We start from the raw sequence: 20,089 nt of genomic DNA on the forward strand, positions 1-20,089 counted from the left end.
GAACAATATGGAGGTTCCTTAAAAAACTAAAAATAGAATTACCATATGACCCAGCAATCCCACTACTGGGCATATACCCAGAGAAAACCGTAATTCAAAAAGACACATGCACCCGAATGTTCATTGCAGCACTATTTACAATAGCCAGGTCATGGAAGCAACCTACATGCCCATCAACAGACGAATGGATAAAGAAGATGTGGTACATATATACAATGGAATATTACTCAGTCATAAAAAGGAACGAAATTGAGTCATTTGTTGAGAAGTGGATGGATCTAGAGACTGTCATACCGAGTGAAGTAAGTCAGAAAGAGAAAAACAAATATCGTATATTAATGCATGTATGTGGAACCTAGAAAAATGGTACAGATGAGCCGGTTTGCAGGGCAGAAGTTGAGACACAGATGTAGAGAACGGACATATGGACACCAAGGGGGGAAAACTGCGGTGGGGTGGGGATGCTGGTGTGCTGAATTGGGCGATTGGGATTGACATGTATACACTGATGTGTATAAAATTGATGCCTAATAGGAACCTGCAGTATAAAAAAAACAAACAAACAAAACAACTAATACTAAACTTTCATTGGGTTATTTGTATGGAAAGATGTTAATATAAATGTTTCAGACATTACATGAAATTTCTAAAAATCTTATATTTGTATTTGTATGGAAATATGTATGTAAATATGTTAATATAAATGTTTCAGACATTACATGAAATTTCTAAAAATCTTATATGTTCTGGTATAATGTTATAAGTAATAATCCTAGTTATTACTTTAAAATGTATATCTCAGAAATAACTAATTTTCTTGTCAACTGCATTATTATGAACTTTCATCAAATCTTTAACAGTGGTCATTTTTAAGTCTTTTGTCATTTACAGACAGTTCTGGGTGTACTCTGATGCTTTTGCAAATATGTTCCTATAAAAGGCTTTCATCTTCAAGAAATTCATGGAAAAGACTCTGACAAGTACAGGTTTCTGGTAACTGACTGTACTCCTGAACTGAATGAATAAGCATTTTCAGAACTCTAATGAAAAACTGATGAACTCATAAAAGTGCTAACAAAAGATCAAGATGAAAAAAAAAAAAACCTGCTGATTCATAAAGAAAACATTCAAATTGTTAATAGACTGAAACAATGAGTATATTCTATTTCATAAAGAAAACATTTAAATTGTTAATAGACTGAGACAATTGAGTATATTCTATTTCCATGATGGAAGCAAGCTTGAAATCAATAACAAATAGGGAAAAAAAGCTAACTTCATGGAATTTAAACAATAATCTTCTAAATAGGTCAAAAAAGAAAAAATGTGAATTAAAGAATGTTTTAAACTAAATGAAAATAAAAAACAACATAAAATGTTGGAAATAAAATGTGGAATACAGCTAAAGTAGTGTGTGAAGAAAATTTATTGCCTTAAAAATACATATAATGAAAAAGAAGAGAAGCTGAAAATCACTGATTTAGCTTCCATTTCAAGATACTAAAAAAAAAATCAAACTTAAGGGAAGCACCAAAGAAACTATAAAGACAATCAATTAAATAGAAAATAAACACATAATAGAGAAAATCAACAAAGTCAAAGGTTTTCTTTAAAATTATAAATACTGATAAACTCCTGGTAAGACTGATTACAGAGCGAAGGAAGAAAGGAAGGAAGGAAGGAAAGGAAAATACAAATTATCAATATCAGGGGGTAAGGAAAGGGCATCACTATAAATCTTATAAACAAATAAAAACGAAATATTACAATCAACTTTAAGAAAATATATTTGACATTATGGAAGAAATGGATATATTTTTAAAAGTTGAATTAATAAAAGGAGAAAAAAGAAATATAAAATGTAAATGGTCCAATATATATTGTGTTTAAACATGAAGGTTTAATTATTATTTAAGTATGCCAAAGCCAACAGATCAGTAGATGACTGCCACTGAAAAGAGAGTTTGTTATACTCACACGTCCCAGGAGGAAGCATGCCATGCCATGTGGGGCCACACAGGGAAACATCAGGTTGGTCAGGAGGCATGTTCGAAGAAGTGAGGGGAAAAGATGGGTGAGAGCCTTTACTGTGGTTTCCACAGGAAGGAACAGGTGAGGCAGAATAAGCAGGCTTAGGATTGGCTAGTTTGAATAATTTCAGCAGGCTCTGGGGCATAAGGAGGTGTTTTAGTTGTCTGGTACCTGGCCCTGGGGTGCTTAGAGCAGAAGAGTATTGGCTCCAAGTATGAGAGTCCCAGAGAAGAGGTTGCTGGTAGTGTGAGCTCTGGATTGGCTAGTCTGCACAGAAAAGGCATGTTTGCAAAACAGTCATTTGCTATTTCTATTAATTGCCTAACGCTGGAAGGGGCAGTCTTCCCAGGTTCAACGAGGCCCAGATGCCAAAGCATCAGAAACACGTGATTAGTAGATAAGGGAGTTGAATCTTTTCTTAAAAACCTTCCCACAAATAAAATATCGGGTCCAGAAGGTTTTAACTGTGAATTCTTACAAACATTTAAGAATGAATAACTTGACCCTGCAAAAAATAAATAAACTCTTTGAGAGAATTGGGGGGAAAAGAACACTTACTCTTCTTTTAAGAATCCAGCATAACCTTGACTCCAAAACCTTAAAAAACTCAATGCAAGAAAGGACCTCATTTGTCCTCCTGCCAATATTTCTTTTGCCAACACTGCCCTCCTTGGACTTACAGAATGGCTTATTTACTCTTAGCGTATTCTAAACAACATTATTTCTGTCAAGGAACTCATTTCAGCAAAAGAAATGTAGTAACGGGCTTTTGCTCATAGAATTCACCATGTGTAACATACCCTCACCAGTTCAAAGCAGCTGACCTAAAAGAACAAATAGAAGGGGCTGCTGAAAACTCAATTATGATGCCAATTGAGAGACAAGACCTTGAAAGGACAGCATATATGATGCAGAATATGCATTATACATCAATTACCTCTTCTCATTGTTTCACCTGATAACACACTCACAAAATTTTTGCCTCTTATCTCCATAACTTTGAGCTCGACTCATTTACAAGCCTTGATTCCCAAGGGAGGAATGCTTCCACTTAGAGACACAACTCTGGCTCTACAGAGTTGAAAGTTAAGATTGTCAACTAGCATCTGGGGCTACCTGTGCCACTCAAACAAGGTAGAGGTAACTCCACTGACTGGGGTGATTTGTCACAATTAACAAGTAAAATCTGAGTTGCTGCTACACAGGGAGGGCAGGAAGAACTCAGAGTGTTCTCTGGGATTCCTCTTAATACTTCTATCTCCAATATTAAGAACTGATGGAAAGTTACATCAACTAAAAAAAAGAAAAGGAAGGATCACTGAGGATTCGCAGCCTTCAAAAATGAAGGTTTGGTCATCTACCAGACAACAAACCCTGAACAGTTGCAGGCCAAAAGAACATGGAGAGGGTGACAGAAGGAAGAAGTCAGAAATATCACCTACAGCGTTGGACCAGTTAAGAATGAGGGTTGTGGCAGCCATTCATATAAATTTCCGTGTGTGTGTGTATACGTATGCATTAACAATTATACTTGCATTTTCCCTCTTTGCCTTCACCTTTTTATTTTCTAAAAGTTTTACTGAAATTAACAGTGTATGATTTAGCATTTAGGTAACCGTTAACAACTGTAACTTAACAATATATAACAGTATTTAGGTAACAAAATATTAGAGGGACTATGATTAAATTTGCCTAGAGATGAAGACAATCACTGTTGGAAACTTGTATCTCCTCATTTTGCACACTGAGAAAATTTTGTCATACGAAAGACAGTTGTACTGTTTTAGGCAGGAACATAGAGTGGTTTGGAATATTACATGTAAGTCCAAATATGAGTAGAAAGATGAACCTGGATGCTAAGTAGTCAAAGTGGTGAAATGTACCAGATTTTAATCTGCTGTCCCAGCTCCAAATCTGGAAATCTGCAAACCCTGTTTGTGCTTTGTCAGAAGGCTCCCTGTTGGGCTTGGCCAACAGAAGGTGCTAGAGGGTCTTTACAAAGGCTGGCAGAGGAAGGGATTTCTTCCACTGGATCTGCTTCTTCATTCCCGAAGCAGCAGTTCCTTCCCATAGTAGCAAATGAATCTAGTTGCAAGTTTTCCAACATGTTTCTGCTTTAGTTTTTTCTTCTGTTACTCTGTACCCTTTCAAACTTTACAACATGAGTACTTCTTCCCATTATCTCTCTTCTTTATACTCCTCCACATATCTCTGTCCTTTTTCCTTTCCCCTCTTTTACTGTTTTTCTCTCAATGTCATTTTAACTTACATGAAAATGTTAGAGTTTTCCATATTTGTTCCCTGAATACTGGTGATGATGATACTAATATAATGATACTTAGTAGTTACATTTTAAATTTATGTGGTAGAAAATGCCTTTTCTCTTAGACATTTGTAATAATAGAATGGAACTATTGTTTGCCCCTAGAAATGCCAATAGAAAGACTATTAGTACATATTTTTGTATATAATGATGATCAGTTAACTGAAAAGTTTAATATTCTGAATTGGTCAAAAGATGACTATGAAAGCCATGTCAGTGAGATCAGATTTCTGTAAAAAAATACAGCACTGCAGGCTATAGCTTTCTTCATCAGTGGAGATAATTTTGAAAGAAAGATGAATTCTTAAACATTTAAATGTACTGAAACAAGGTTTATAAGTCATGAATATGTGCATCCTAAGTAAGACAGACACTTGAAGTCAATTTCTAAATGTCATGTTTCATTAGTCATGGATTTATTATATAGAGGTTTCAATGGTATTAATGCCATCACTACACCATGTGTAGGATTGCATATATAGTCATGCTGGCATCAAGGACTTAAATGATGTAGTTAAGGTCTTGACTAGTCATCTCCATATCACTTTTAACATGTTTTCTGTCTTTCAATTCTCACATAAGCATAAAACAATGACTGGCTGATATAAAATGTAGGAATCAGATTGTGATGAATGCCAATTCAAATAGTTTGTCTCAGAGGTTATGTAGAATATGAGTCATTTTGCTGTTGATCACTTTAAATGAACATGGTATATTCAAAGTTAGGACAGATTTCATCCTCAAAACACAGTAAAGTGCAAAATTTTTTATCAAAGAGTAAAGATAAAATCATTTCTTCATCCACCTGCCATGCAGGGGACACGGGTTTGAGCCCTGGTCCAGGAAGATCCCACATGACACGGAGCAACTAAGCCCCTGCGCCACAACTACTGAGCCTGCGCTCTAGAGCCCACGAGCCACAACTACTGAGCCCATGAGCCACAACTACTGAAGCCCGTGCACCTAGAGCCCATGCTCTGCAACAAGAGAAGCCACCGTAATGAGAGGCCTGTGCACCGCAACGAAGAGTAGCCTCTGCTCGCCGCAACTAAAAAAGAAAGCCCGCATGCAGCAACTAAGACCCAATGCAGCCAAAAATAAATAAATAAATAAATTTTAAAAAAAATAATTTCTTCATGAAGTTATTATTTACTTCTGATATTTATGTAGGGCAATTAAAAATAACTAATATAAAACTGCAGAACTGCATCCTTCTCACAATCTGTGTAAGTACTGACAGGCAATTGTACACAATGAAAAAGCTGGCTACTAGAATCTGGTTTCTCATAGTGTATTTTGCTTAGCAGTTGCCTTCACTATTCTTTCTGTGCTTTGATGAAGATGGCATCCAGCAGCACTTGTTCTTGCTGTTTGCATATCACAGCCATTTTCTGAACTAATGAAGTTAGACAATTAAGTGAAAAATTTATAGACTTTAAAATGTAATGGAAGAACAGGAAGTATGTAAGTGCACTGTGACCGACTCACTCTTCAGTGTGTCAGAAATCATTTGCCTAAAATCCCTTACTTGCAGTAAGAAAATTCACTTTAATGTTCTCTCCTCCACCAGTGGTTAGGTGAATGATAAGATACCAACAAGCAAACTAACAGCCAATAAAACATTTAAAACTATGTAAAAATCTAAGAAATTTTCATAGCTGTTCCAGTGAGATACTGTAAGGAAAGAAAGACTGAGGGTAACAGAATATAGGTTTTAGTCAGAATAATTTTGACTCTTATGGATTTCAGCTGAAATCCATTTCTAATATACGTATTTTTTTACTATCTCCAGGATCCCAAAGATCTGTGCCCCAGGCCCAGGGGACCTTTCTTTTGAGCTCCTGAGACCTAGCACCTGCTGAGCTGTGCTCCTCTTCAGAAACTTGAATCACATTAACAAAAGGTCTCTCCAAGCTTTCAAGTTTTAATAATTCCAATCTATTCCCTTTGTTTCCCAGGCCTAAGGATGGTGGCATTGCTTGTTACTACTTCCATGATACCTTAGTGTTCCCTCTTTGCCTTTTTGAGTTCTGCAATATCCACAGTTCTTGTATTACTTTATTTCAAAATAACTAGTGTGGTTCTGTCTCCTGACTAAACCCTGAGTAATATAGGCCCTCTTTGCCTAAATATACCATTATAACTTTTCTGTCTGCAGCAGCTACCCAGTATGAGGAAAGGAGACACCCTCCCAGGCTTTCAGATACGAAGTGGAATTCATCCTTCAGTAATTCTGCGATTTCTTAACCTGAGTCTCCATGTATTCCACCACTACTACCCAACCCCCAGTCTGACCAGAGTTCACCCACAATGTGGGAGAGCATGAAGCTGGCCTCATGCTCACATCTCAAATCCCTTGCTTTGCGACCTTTCTCTATCCTTTTCTAGCCTTCCCATCTAGGAAGGGCTTTCTCATTCACTGTAGCAGGAAAATCCCCTTATCCTGCAATTTCCCTGTTCTCTTTCTTACAGTAATATTCTTATAGTTCTGCCATCACCATGAAAAGAACATACTCCAGCTACCCCACCGGTCCCGAGAGCCACCCCAGTCAAATGGCATCATGAATCAGAGCTTCTCCAGCAAACCTGCAGCCTGAAGTAAGCTTCTCTAGCAGACCTGCAAACTTGTCAGTAGTAAATGCTTTTTATTATATGCTACTAAGATTTTGAGTTTGTTTATTATCCTTAAATAGCTACTTTATATAAAAGTTGGACCTCTTAGCCAAACTCTAGTTCTGGAATATTTAAAGGAAAGTGAAAATTAGAAAACACTTCCCATTATTTTCAAAGCTCCATTATAAAGCCATGGCCCCCACAACTACTGCCTCTGAAAAGAACTTCAAGAAATGTTTCCAAAGTAAAATACTGAACATTTATTCTTTCTGCCTCTTTGCATTCCTGACATAGCAATACCATGCAAAACAGAGGGTGCCTCTGGTTGAGGAAGGTGAATGTCACTTACAAAGAAGTGTAAAAAGCAAAAGACATTACCATATTTTAATAGAGGCTCCTTATTCATATTATGAAATAATGAACAGAGAGCATAGGCTTTGAAGTGGGATTTACTTGGCTCTGAGCCGTAACCCTGCCATTCACAATTTTTATAGCTAACTTGCTTACAGCTTACTGTGGGTAACACAATGAAATAAGTGTTGCAAGCAATAATATACTTTGTTCTTACTATGACCCTATCAGGTTATGCCTACTTAATTTATTATCACTATTTAATATTTGAGGAAACAGATTTAGAGACTAGAAAAGCATTTCTCTGATGCCAAAGCTTTTGCTCTTAAACTTTATTCAGGGATGATATTCAAAATATTTAACAAATCAAATGAATATAAACTAATAGATAAATAAATATATATATCAAAATTTATTTTTAAAATTCCCTTCATTCTCAACTCTAAGTATTATAAAACTATATATCAAGTGATAAAAGTTGTAGTGCAACTGTTCAGCAAATAATTCTAATATATTTCAAGTCATTTGTTAATTTTTATAAAATGTTAGTATAATTTTTGTTATATTTTTTGAGACCAATTGTCACTAATCAAATGAGGCCCCTTTCTGAGCCATGCCTCAATATAAGAAAGTACATCAAATTCTTCCAGTGATTTTTCCACTAAATAGTCATTAGTTAATTTTTGGTCTCAATAACTAGAGGAAAGTTATTAACTTCACTACTGTTTCACGATGCTGAATCCTCATCAGTTTCTGCTAAACAGAAATTGCATTTCAAAAAAAAAAATTCTATCCCTTATAATAATGTCTGAGATCTTTACAGTCATATCTCTTTTGCTTTAAATCACAAAAATCATTTACTATATTGACATATTTATTTTAGTTAAGCCTAATTCTTCAACCTAGAGGGGAGTAACACAGAAAGACCCTTAAAAGAGTGGATTCTATTGATGGACTGCCTCGGTGTGAATTCTGACTGCCATTTAAAGACTTTAAACTCAGTTTCCACATTTTTAAAGATGGCCATTATTATAGTACTCAGATGAGTTAATATACATTTGAAATGCTCCCTGGCATAGAACAGGCACATTATAAGCATTAGCTCTTATTTTTATTAATAAAATTAATTTCATTAATATCTCTAACAGACAGGTATTTTGTGTTAACAATTCACCCCATTAAATGAAGGAGAAATGTAACAGGATCTCAGGGGTGATTCCCCTAACACACATTCAACACCAAAAAGTTCAACACTAACAATCTTCCTTAAAGTCCTTTGGTGTGTATGAAGGGGAGATTTATTTGCATTTCACTCCTAACCTGCCTAGGTTGCCCTCTGGAGTCTTAACTGTATTAAGAATCTTTTTGAGACTAATCACTGTGAGAGAGTCTTAGGCTCTCTTTCTCTGCAGGTCTCTGAGGCTATACAAATTAAAACTCAAGGTCACCTAGTTTGGCAAATGTCCTCAGGGTAAGAGTTGGCTTCAGTGCTCTACTTGCCACTCTGGGCCCCTCCTTAACTTAGCCTGTGTACTCCTCTCTTTCTAAATCATGGAAGAAGTCGTGAATATGTTTTGCTTCTATTTTATCTAGAATTTTGGTTGTTTGCAGAGAATGAGTCAGTACAGGCACCAGTATGTCATAATGCCATTCCAAATGCGTGCTCCTCATAAACTCAGGAGTATTATTTTTACTTTTATTTTAAAATAATACCGTCACATCACGAATAAAAATCAAATCATATACAAGTATCTAAAATAAATGGTAAAATTGCCCTCCTTGACCTCTCCTTGGTTCCATTCCCAGAAATAATTCATTTTAATAGTAACTGGGTTTTTTCAGTTTGAGGTGTGTGGGGTTTTTTTGTATTTACCATTACAAATTTAATATAAGGACTTATACTGTAATTTGTCAATTTTTGACAATACCTGTTAACTCTGCACTATGAAATAAGAGATCTGCCATATTTCACTGCCTCCTACCTTTCACCTCTTGATTTTATTATTTTATTAATGATATTAAGATTTCTAATATTTATATTGTTGTACTATAATTAAATCTTCTGCAATGTGTATAGATTGATTTCAAATCAACAATATGAAAACAGCATTTAGAACATCATGATGATTCCCCAGTGAACCAACTAGTGCAGCCAAACACATAGAGAAGAAATTAAATGCTGTGGTCACAAAACCCCAGACTCTTGAAGAATGTCCCAAGCATGAACTAAAAATGCCTTCTTTATTAATTTGTTTCCACTTTTCTCTACTTCACCCAGAAATGCTGAGTTTCTATTCTTCTCTATGTTTATATGTTTATGTCACCTTTCTCTTAGTTCCTTTTTTTTTTTTTTTTTTTTTTTTTTGCTAGAGCATCTTCACATATGGGGTTGTGAAGGTACTAAACTTTCCAAGCTCTTGCATGTCAGAAAATTATTTTCTTGATTCATTTAATTGAAATTTTGGGTAGAGGCAGAATTCTTTATCCAAAATTATTTCCTCTTAGAAATCTTAGAAAATATTATCCCACCATTTCCTAGTTCTGAAATGTCTCTAATGCTGCTGAGAAAGTGTTGATATCAGTATGTTTCTCATCCCATTGTAGGTGACCCAGTTACTTTTCTCTGTGGAAGCTTCAAGGGTATTTTCTTTATTTCTAGTCTTCTGAAAACGCAAAAGAATGTGAGAAGAATACATATCTTTGAAAATTTGTCCTTTATGGTATTTTGTTGAGCTCTTCTAACTGAAGACATGTGTTTTTTCTGTTCAAGATAACTTACTGTTTTTTACATCAAATACTCCCAACTACCATCCTAGCATTCTGCTCCTGGAATGCCTAATAATCAGATGTTTGGCTTGTGTCTAGCCTCCATTAATATTTTCAATCTCTTTGTCTTTTTATATTCAACTAATGCTTATATCATAGTTTTTAAAAAAGTTATTTCATTGGGACCTTGTAAAAAGAAAGGAGATGTATATATATGCTCTGTCTTTCACATGAAACCAGAAGTCTGGATTTTCAAATATTTTTATGTAAAACTTTTATGTAACATGTTGAAAATTAAACTATACGCCCACCTTCAAGATTGCAGCATATCCATATATATAAAATGTAAATACATAGGAGGTAAATTTTGTAATATTTTTATTTGATGTGAAAATTATAAAATTAATTCCATTATTTTAAAAGTTTGAGATCAATAATTTGAATTTTTCACTAGATACATATCATACACCCACATGTTTGAAGGGTATTCTCATTTATAGAAGGGATTCAAAAACCAAAGAATTCTATGTGACTAAACTATTTCGCTTCTTGGGTTAGCTGAGTCCCAACCAATCCTTTTAAATGCAAGTGTTTCTTGAGGGGAAAAAAAGACAATGCTATCAAAAAATCTACAAACAATAAATGCTGGAGAGGGTGTGGAGAAAAGGGAACCCTCCTACACTTTTGGTGGGAATGTAAACTGGTACAGCCACTATGGAGAACAGTATGGAGGTTCCTTAAACAACTAAACATAGAGCTACCATATGATCCAGGAATCCCACTACTGGGCATACATCCAGAGAAAACCATAATCCAAAAAGATACATGCACCCCAATGTTTACTACACCTCTATTCACAATAGCCAAGACATGGAAGCAAACTAAATGTCCATCGACAGAGGAATGGATAAAGAAGATGTGGTACATACATACAATGGAATATTACTCAGCCAATAAAAGAGTGAAATAAGGCCATTTGCAGCAACATGGATGGACCTAGAGATTATCATACTAAGTGAAGTCAGACAGAGAAAGACAAATATCATATGATATTGCTTATATGTGGAATCTAAAAAAAGGCTATAAAAGAACTTATCTACAAAGCAGAAATAGAGTTACAGATGTAAAAAATAAACTTATGGTTACCAGAGGGTATGCGGGGGGGGGGGAGGGACAAATTGGAAGATTGGGATTGACACATACACACTACTATATATAAAATAGATAACTAATAAGAACCTACTGTATAGCACAGGGAACTCTACTCAATACTCTGTAATGGCCTATACGGGAAAAGAATCTAAAAAAGAGTGGATATACCTATATGTATAACAGATTCACTTTGTTGTACACCTGAAACTAACACAACATTGTAAATCAACTATACCCCAATAAAAATTATAATAAATAAATAAATAAATAATAAAAAGGAATTTCCAGATGCAGTGAGAGACAAAGATAAAAGAGGAAAATGTAAGTTACGTAAAAACAATTGGTAGGCAACTCATCTTCTTTTAGAACAGATCTCTATCATCTTTTTTCACTACAAACATAAAGTGTAACTTATACATGTGCATTCCTATGGGTACCTTCAGAAATTTGCATTGTTTTTTCCTAGTAGCTACTATATTACAAGAGAAATAACTACAAATCCATTCTAAATATTCCTAAGCTAAAAAGCGTTATATTAGTAATAAATTACTTATGACATACTTCACAATGGAGCCAAAGGTGTGTATGACAATGATTCACTTGAGAAACACAACACAACCCTAAAATTCCTCAAGATGAATAAATTATCTACTAAAACAACATATTTATTTAACAATTATGAGAATCTCTTAAATGTCAAGACACTGCTAGATGATTCTAAACTGTCTTTTGAACTTATAGCTACAAAGTCTCATAGAACCTGATGCTAATTTTGACTCCATCTCTCAGATTCAGTCAATTAATGTCTCAGAAAAAAAATAAGTCCCTTCCTTAATGACTCTCATCAAATTAATCTAATTCCTATGATTTCCTAGACATTCACAGCTGTATTAACTTAACTAGCACTGCATTTGTACTTTATTTACATGAGTTCTTCCTAATCTTGTACCATTTACTTCACCATTGAAAACACTGTAAATGAACTCTTGGCATTGTGTACCTAGTAGAATTTTAGTTCAGCAGTTCTGCTTCTCGGTTGACTGGCTACTGGCTACATTAAGACCTGGTTAATGATCCTGTTTTGGTCATTTGTTACTAATAATATCTTATAATAACAGTCCAATTTCTATAAAAATTTATTTTAACAATACCTGTACACATAAGTCTAACCTTTTATCTTTAAACTTTACTTTGATCTTTTAATAAGTTTAATCTGAATAAAATAGTTAAGTATACAGTTTTAAATTTCACATGCTTTACTTATTTCAATTTATTCAATATTAGTTATTTATAAAAAATGGAAATTGAGGTAGCAAAATTCTTATCAACACAATTTAAAATACAGATTAACAGGGATAAAAAAAAGTCACTGAAAAGTCTTAAGTCTCAAGATAGATTCAAACTGAAAAGGGAAAATATTTGCACTTATGAGGAAACTGAGTTGAACCTAAAGTAAACAAACCTTCCACTTCATATACAACACAAGTTGAGTTTGTCTATATGGCCTAATGAACGCTCTCTGACCCTTAAGGAGATGTTCTACATAATATTTTTCTCACAGAGAAATGCTAGACTTCTGCTTAGCTTCAAGAATTTCATTGAACTTTAAAAATATGGAAGTATCATACTAGCTGAAGATATTACGGCACGCTACCAGGTACCTCTCTCAGGTCCTAATATAATGTTTATGTTATTCAGTCTCCTCCATGATTCCTAGATTACAAATACATTTGGTCATAGAAAAGCCTTCTTACCATATCTGATACTTTAGTAGTTCTTTCTGTTCTTGATGAGAAAGCAGCATATCGGTTAGCCAAGTTATGTAGTTCATCAGAAATTCCACGGACCTGTGAATTCCAAAAAAATATTTTGAAAGAAGAAGTATATCATTTATTTTATTTTTATCAATACAAAGGTTATGATTAATACATTTGCAATAAGCTTATTAATATGGCTCTGTCACTAAATAGAGATATACATATATTTACTTTAAAAAACTTTTAAATGGAATATAGTAAAAGACATTAAATCAATGAGATATTAAAATGGGAAAAGGGTTGACTACATGAACCTCTATGAAAGTAAGATGGATCTGCATACATTATTTAAACATATTAGGGGCAAGTTATCAGCTATACTTTAATATCAAATTCAGAACCAATTCTTGTCCTGATTCATAACTAGCAGGTTGTAATATCAAAAATATATAAGATATTTGGTCAATTATACAGTATTATTTGTTAATAACTAATTATTAATACATGAAATAGAAATATATTAACAATAACTATTTAAATTGATTATATGGCAATCCTGGATTAATAAATTTTCTAAGCAAAATGATCCACACTCTCTTAAACATCATAATTCCTTATATGCAGTGAAGATGCAAATTAATAGGCTAGAGGAAGCTGATAATCTAAAAATTTAATGAGCAATTATTAATCCTTGTGATATTATATTCCTTCTGATTTATTATACAATTTAGCCATTTGTATTCATTTAATAATTTAAACCATATAACCAGTAGTAACATTCTTTGTATATACAAGAAGCATGAGGATTTATTTTCCCATTTTTATACACTTCACTGTTTTTATTTCAGAATTTGATATTCATATTTAATACTTCAGGATTTAACACCTAGAAGAATAGCTAGGTATTTCTTTCTTTGTTCTTTTTTTTCAGGAACACTGATCTACTAAAAAAATCATCTCTCACATACTGTATCTTTGAAACTATATGCTTCACTACCCTAAATGCTGAAGTTAGTGCTTCTCTTTTCCTCATGTTTTATTCCTACAAAGCCACTCAAAAGAAAATAGGTAGATTCTATCACTTTCACGAGCAGAAAAAATCACGGTTTCACATCATGTAGAAATGTGAAATCCTTCAAATATAGAGCATCTGAGCCATCATTATTACTTCATGTGATTTTTAAATTTATTGAAGCTGAAAAATAATTTACTTTCATAATAATTTTATTATTATCATGTATGTGGTATTAGAAATTATGAAATAAGTTCAAAAGCGTTTTGCAATTTTTCCTGTTTAGGAGTAGAAATTAACAAGCTCAAGAAATGACTTTGGCTTTAGAGGGAATGAGTAGTTTGCAGAAGATCACATTTTTTCCAAATAAATCCATATAAAATATAATGAAATAAAATCCAGATTTTTTATTTGTTATAAATATGATTTATTTGTTATAAATCCAGACAAAATACAACAAAATTCTATTTTTAAAGTCTTCATAGGGCTATGAATGCTTCCAACTCTATGAACGGCCAGTACAGACAAGGGGGCTAAGATTCTGAAGAGGACAGAACCTCTGAAAATTTAGTGATCAATCTGCAGATGCTTTTTTCCTGGGACATTTGCTGATAAACAGGCAACAGAGAAAGAATCTGGGTTTAGACCTGGCAGAGGGTTGCCATTAAGGAACTGGAAAATAAGCTTGTTGTGGTCTTGTTGGGCCACATAACAAAATTGCAGATTTGAGGAGCCTCGAAGTACATGGTCTGTTTCCCTATCAAGATGTTTGCAAAGGGGTGAGGAGCAAGGTGACACTAAAACTCTAAGTTAAAACTCTGAAACACAGAGTCATTAAAGATTTCAGTTCAGAACACAGGGGTGGGGATGGTTAAACATGTCAGGCTCACAGTTGAAATCCCCAGAGAACAATACTTTATAAAAATGAACAAAAAAGAGGTAAACTAAGCCCTAGAAAAACTGTAATAGCCACAGCCATGATTAAATTAAGGTGATCTCCTTTGATTTCTATCTGCTTTGCAGAAAGAAGTATGAAATCTCTCTAGCAGAAGATAACACCATTAAAGTCTCTGTATTATACACAATATCTAGCACTCTATTAAAAATTATGGGACATGCCAAAAGACAGACATGCATGATCAAATATCAAGAGAAAAAAATCACAGAAAATAACAACAGACCCATAGGTGATCCAGATACTGGAGTTAGCAGACAGAACTTTAAAATAACTATGATTAATTTGTTCAAGAAAACATAGGGGAAAATTTTTGAAAAAAAAATGCTTGAAATCATGAAGACTTCCTCCTGAGAAGTGAAATCATAAGAAATAATTAAATGGCCACTCTAGAACTGAAAAACAGAATATCTGAAATTAAGAACTCAATAGAATGATTTAATAGCATTTGAAACATTGAATTGAAAGATAGCTCTGTAGAAAATACCTAACTGAAGCACAAAGAGAAAAAGGAGGGATAATACAGAGGGCTTATAAGACATGCTGGGGGTATGGGGCATAGGTGTAACATATATATTTATTAGCATCCCAGAAAGACAAGCAGGAAAGAATATAACAGAAGAAATATATGAACATATAATAGTCAAGAATTGTTTAAAATTGATGAAAGACATCAATCCAGAGATTCAAAGCTCTGCAAACCTCAAGCAAGTAAACATACCATATCACCCAGCAATCCTACTCCTGGGCATATACCCAGAGAAAACCATAATTTGAAAATATACATGCACCCCAATGTTCATTGCAGCACTATTTACAATAGCCAGGACATGCAAGCAACCTAAATGTCCATCAACAGAGGAATGGATAAAGAAGGTGTGGTACATATATACAATGGAATATTACTCAGCCATATAAAGGAACAAAATTGTGCCATTTGCAGGGGCATGGATGCACCTAGAGACTGTCATACGGAGTGAAGTAAGTCAGAAAGAGAAAAATAAATATTGTATAATATCACTTATATGTGGAATCTAGAAAAATGGTAAACATGAACTTATTTGCAAAGCAGAAATAGAGACACAGACGTAGAGAACAAACATATGGACACCAAGCGGGGAAAGGGGGGGTGGGGTGAATTAGGAGATTGGGATTGACATATATACACTACTATGTATAAATTAGATAACTGAGAACATACTGTATAGCACAGGGAACTCTACTCAATGCTCTATGATGACCTAAATGGGAAGGAAATCAAAAAAAGAGGGGATATATGTATACATATAGCTGATTCACTTTGCTGTAAAGCAGAAACTAACACAACATTGTAAAGCAATGTTGAATGAACAAAAATTAATAAAAAAAAAAGAAAACCACACTCTTGACACATAAAATACAAAGACCAAATAATAATAATAATAATAATTGCTTTCAAAAGAGAAACAATAAGTATGACAACTTACTTCTCAATAGAAATCACATAAGGCCTAAAGCAATAGAATAACATGTTTAAAGTGCTGAAAGAAAATAACTACCAAGATAGAAATCTTTGTCCCCAAAATAAAAAATGACATAGGGAGTTTTTCAGGCAGAGGAAAAATGATTCCATATGGAAATGCAGAAAGAAATGAAGCACAACAGAAAGGTTAAATGTGTGAAGAAATATTGACTATACGAAACAATAATATTCAAACAGATTAAATATAAGGAAACTTAAAATATATGACAATAATTAAACAAAAATAGGAGATAGCAAAACAGAGCTAAAATGTTCTAAGTTAACATTATTGGGAAAGTGGTAAAAGTAATCCTTTTAATTGGACTGCAAAAAGTAAAGGATGTATATTGTAATTTTTATGGTAACTACTAAAAGAATAGTAAAACAATGCATAAGAAAAATGTAATAGAGGTAGATGAAATGGAAAAATATAAAATATTTGATTAATTCAAAAAAGAAGGTGAGGTAAGAAAAAATGCTAAAACAAGCGGGCTGATAGAATATATGAAATAATATGGTTCATATACGCACAAATATATCAGTAATCACATTAACTATAAATGGATTAATACTACTGTTAAACACAAAGCTTATCAGACTGGATTTTAAAAACTCATATGTTTTAAGGGTGTATCTTTCACTCTTGATTATAGTTTCTCAAATTTTATATAAACTACTAGTGTCTGAGTTATACCTATGGGTAGTTTTTAATTGTCAATAATAATAACAAGACTTACTGAGTCTTTACCATGTGCCAAAAGCTATTTAAATTATTTTACATGTACTGATTCATTTAGTATTCATAATAATGTTTTGAGGTATGTTCTATTATGATCTCCATATTACTAAGGCATAAAGAGTTCAAATAAATTTCACAAGGTCAGTGACAAAGCAAGAAAATATTCTCACAAACTCTGCCACCAGAGATCATGCTCATAATCACTGTGCTATACTGTCTCAATATCTGCAATAGAGAATAAAGACTATTTATAATGAGGGCTTTTTAAAATTTTTTCTTGAAATATAATTTTAATAATTTGTTTTATCTAAATATAATGTTACTCAGAATAATGAACTTCTAGTACATTTTAAAAATATACAAGTATTCTAAAAACTACTAACATTCATTATGCATTTAAAATATACTTATATCAACACTTAAAAATGGTTAAGATGGTAAATTTAACATTGTGTTTTCTACCACATGATAGATAGACAGACAGATAGATAGATATCACACTATAAAAGTTAAAGAAAAAACATATGTCCAAGGTTAATGACAGAAAAAAAATACTCAAAATTAAAATCTAGCAATTTAGAAAATCTAGCAATCTAGAAAAATGAAGATGTTTTAGAGTGTGTATGGACATGTTAAACTTGTTCTTATGTTTGCATCTCAATAATAAACTGGTGAATTTAACAGAAAACAAATTAAATTGACAGAAACCAGAGTGCTATTTTGGGGAGGCTATCATATGTAATTCTGGGGCCTCTGGGAGCAAAAAATATTTTTAAAAAAATGTCTACAAGTTAAGGATATATAGATGTAAGAACTATGAAGAGTCTGAGATTTTTATCCACCTCAAGCTAACAAGTTAACCTGCCACAGTTTCTCTGATGCTGGCAAAAGACATGAGATTCCTGATACAGAAACAAAGGACCTTATTCCTCATAAAATAATACAGAGCATGAGCGTCAGCATGCTTGCTTCTGTCCTCCTTGCCCTCAAATCCTAATGAAGGCAAGGCAGATGGAGCAAAATGGATACTTGTACAAAGCAATGGGCTTTGTTTCAGAAGAAAACCTGTGAGCTTAGGGAACCCGAATCTTTCATAATCAGCAGTAAGCATGCCTGCCCTCTGCTTGAGAGGAAGACACTATCTCTATCTTCCAAAGCTATTTGCTATACAATCATCCTTGAAAAGACAGTCATAAACAAAGATGGGCAGAAACACAAAACAACCCCAGAGAATTCTCTCTTAATAAGGAAGAAGAATAAAAAATAGATTTTAACATAGAAAACAAACTTTTTTAGGAATGTTTACCTAGGAAACAAATCTCTGGAAAAAATAAGTTTCAATAAAAATTAGAAACCTGAAAAAAATTAATGTCCAAAAATATAAAAATTAATCCCATAAATACAAAGTCGACATATAATGAAACATAAAGGAGTTAATGTGTCAGTAATTCAGGAAATCAAATGTCAAATTAGTTACATAACAATTCCTACCTTAAAATTGTTAATCATACTTTTTTCTAGTTTCTTTTGTTTTCATTGTTGTTGCCATCTGTTCTCATCTTAAAATTGTACTGTGTATCTTAAAACAATACTAAACCAAAATATAGTAATTAATTCCACTAAACAGAAATCTGAGGATATGCAAAATACAGTGACATCAAAGAGTCAGGGACAGTGGGGTGGAAGCAGGGAGAAAATGTGATCAATGAAAGATTTCCAAGGAGGGTGACATATGAACAATATATGGAGAATGAATAGGGCCTGGAACCTACCAAAAAAGATACCCTGCATCCAAAGACAAAGAAGAAGCCACACGAGATGGTAGGAGGGATGCAATCACAATAAAATCAAATCCCATACTCGCTGGGTTGACAACTCACAAAACGGAAAACAATTATACCACAGAAGTTCTCCCATGGGAGTGAAAGGCCTGAGCCCCATGTCAGGCTTCCCAGCCTGTGGGTCCAGCAATGGGAAGAGGAGTCCCCAGGGAATCTGGCTTGGAAGAAAAATGGGATTTGACTGTGGGACTTCCACACGACTGGGAGAAACAGAAACTCCACTCTTTGAGAGCACACAAAAAGTCCTGTGTTCACCAGTACCCAGGGGAAAAAAGCAGTGACCCCATGAGACTAGGCCAGACCTACCTGCTACTATTGGAGGGTCTCCTGCAGAGGTGGGCGGGGGGAGGGGGGCTGTGGCTCATTGCGGGGACAAAGACACTGGCAGCAGCAGTTCTGGGAAGTACTCTTTGGTGTGAGCACTCCCGGATGGCAAAATCAGCCCCACCAAACAGTCTGTAGGCTCAAGTGCTGAGTTGCCTCAGGCTAAACAACCAAAAGAGAGGGAACACAGCACCACCCATCAGACAAGCAGATTAAATTTTTACTGAGCATGGTCCTGCCCACCAGAGGGACAAGATCCAGATCTACCCAAAACCAGTCCTTCCCATCAGGAAGTCTGCACAAGCCCCTTAGATAGCCTCATCCACCAGAGGGCAGACAGCAAGAAGACTACAATCATGCAGCCTACAGAATGGAAACCACAATGACAGAAAGGTAGACAAAATGAAATGGCAGAGGAATATGTCCCAGATGAAATAACGAGATAAAACCCAAGAAAAACAAGTAAGTGAATTAGAGATAGGCAATCTTCCAGAAAAAAGAATTAAAAATAATGATAGTGAAGATGATCCAGGATCTTGGAAAAAGAATGGAGGCAAGGATCAAGAAGATGCAAGAAATGTTTAACAAAGACCTAGAAGAACTAAAGAACAAACAAATAGAGATGAACAATACAATAACTGAAATGAAAAATACACTACAAGGAATAAATAGCAGAATAACTGAGGCAGAAGAATAGACAAGTGACCTGGAAGATAAAGTGGTG

The 20,089-nt window shown here is 34.1% G+C and overlaps 1 protein-coding gene across 8 annotated transcripts in view; it reads right to left on the reverse strand.

Moving 5' to 3' along the window:
* The window catches only part of STPG2 (sperm tail PG-rich repeat containing 2), a gene marked incomplete at its 5' end in the record, with an annotated part of 608,527 nt that overhangs the window by 453,081 nt on the left and 135,357 nt on the right, over window positions 1-20,089 (reverse strand). For all 8 annotated transcript variants that reach the window (XR_014263584.1, XM_082461761.1, XM_082461759.1 and 5 more), the window contains one exon: window positions 12,991-13,083. Coding sequence is in view for 7 of the 8 variants with exons in the window: in XM_082461761.1 (XP_082317887.1) it covers window positions 12,991-13,083 (93 nt within the window). The remainder of the gene's footprint in view (window positions 1-12,990; window positions 13,084-20,089) is intronic.

This window comes from Balaenoptera physalus, assembly GCF_965194825.1.
Source record: "Balaenoptera physalus genome assembly, chromosome: 5".
Taxonomy (NCBI): domain Eukaryota; kingdom Metazoa; phylum Chordata; class Mammalia; order Artiodactyla; family Balaenopteridae; genus Balaenoptera; species Balaenoptera physalus.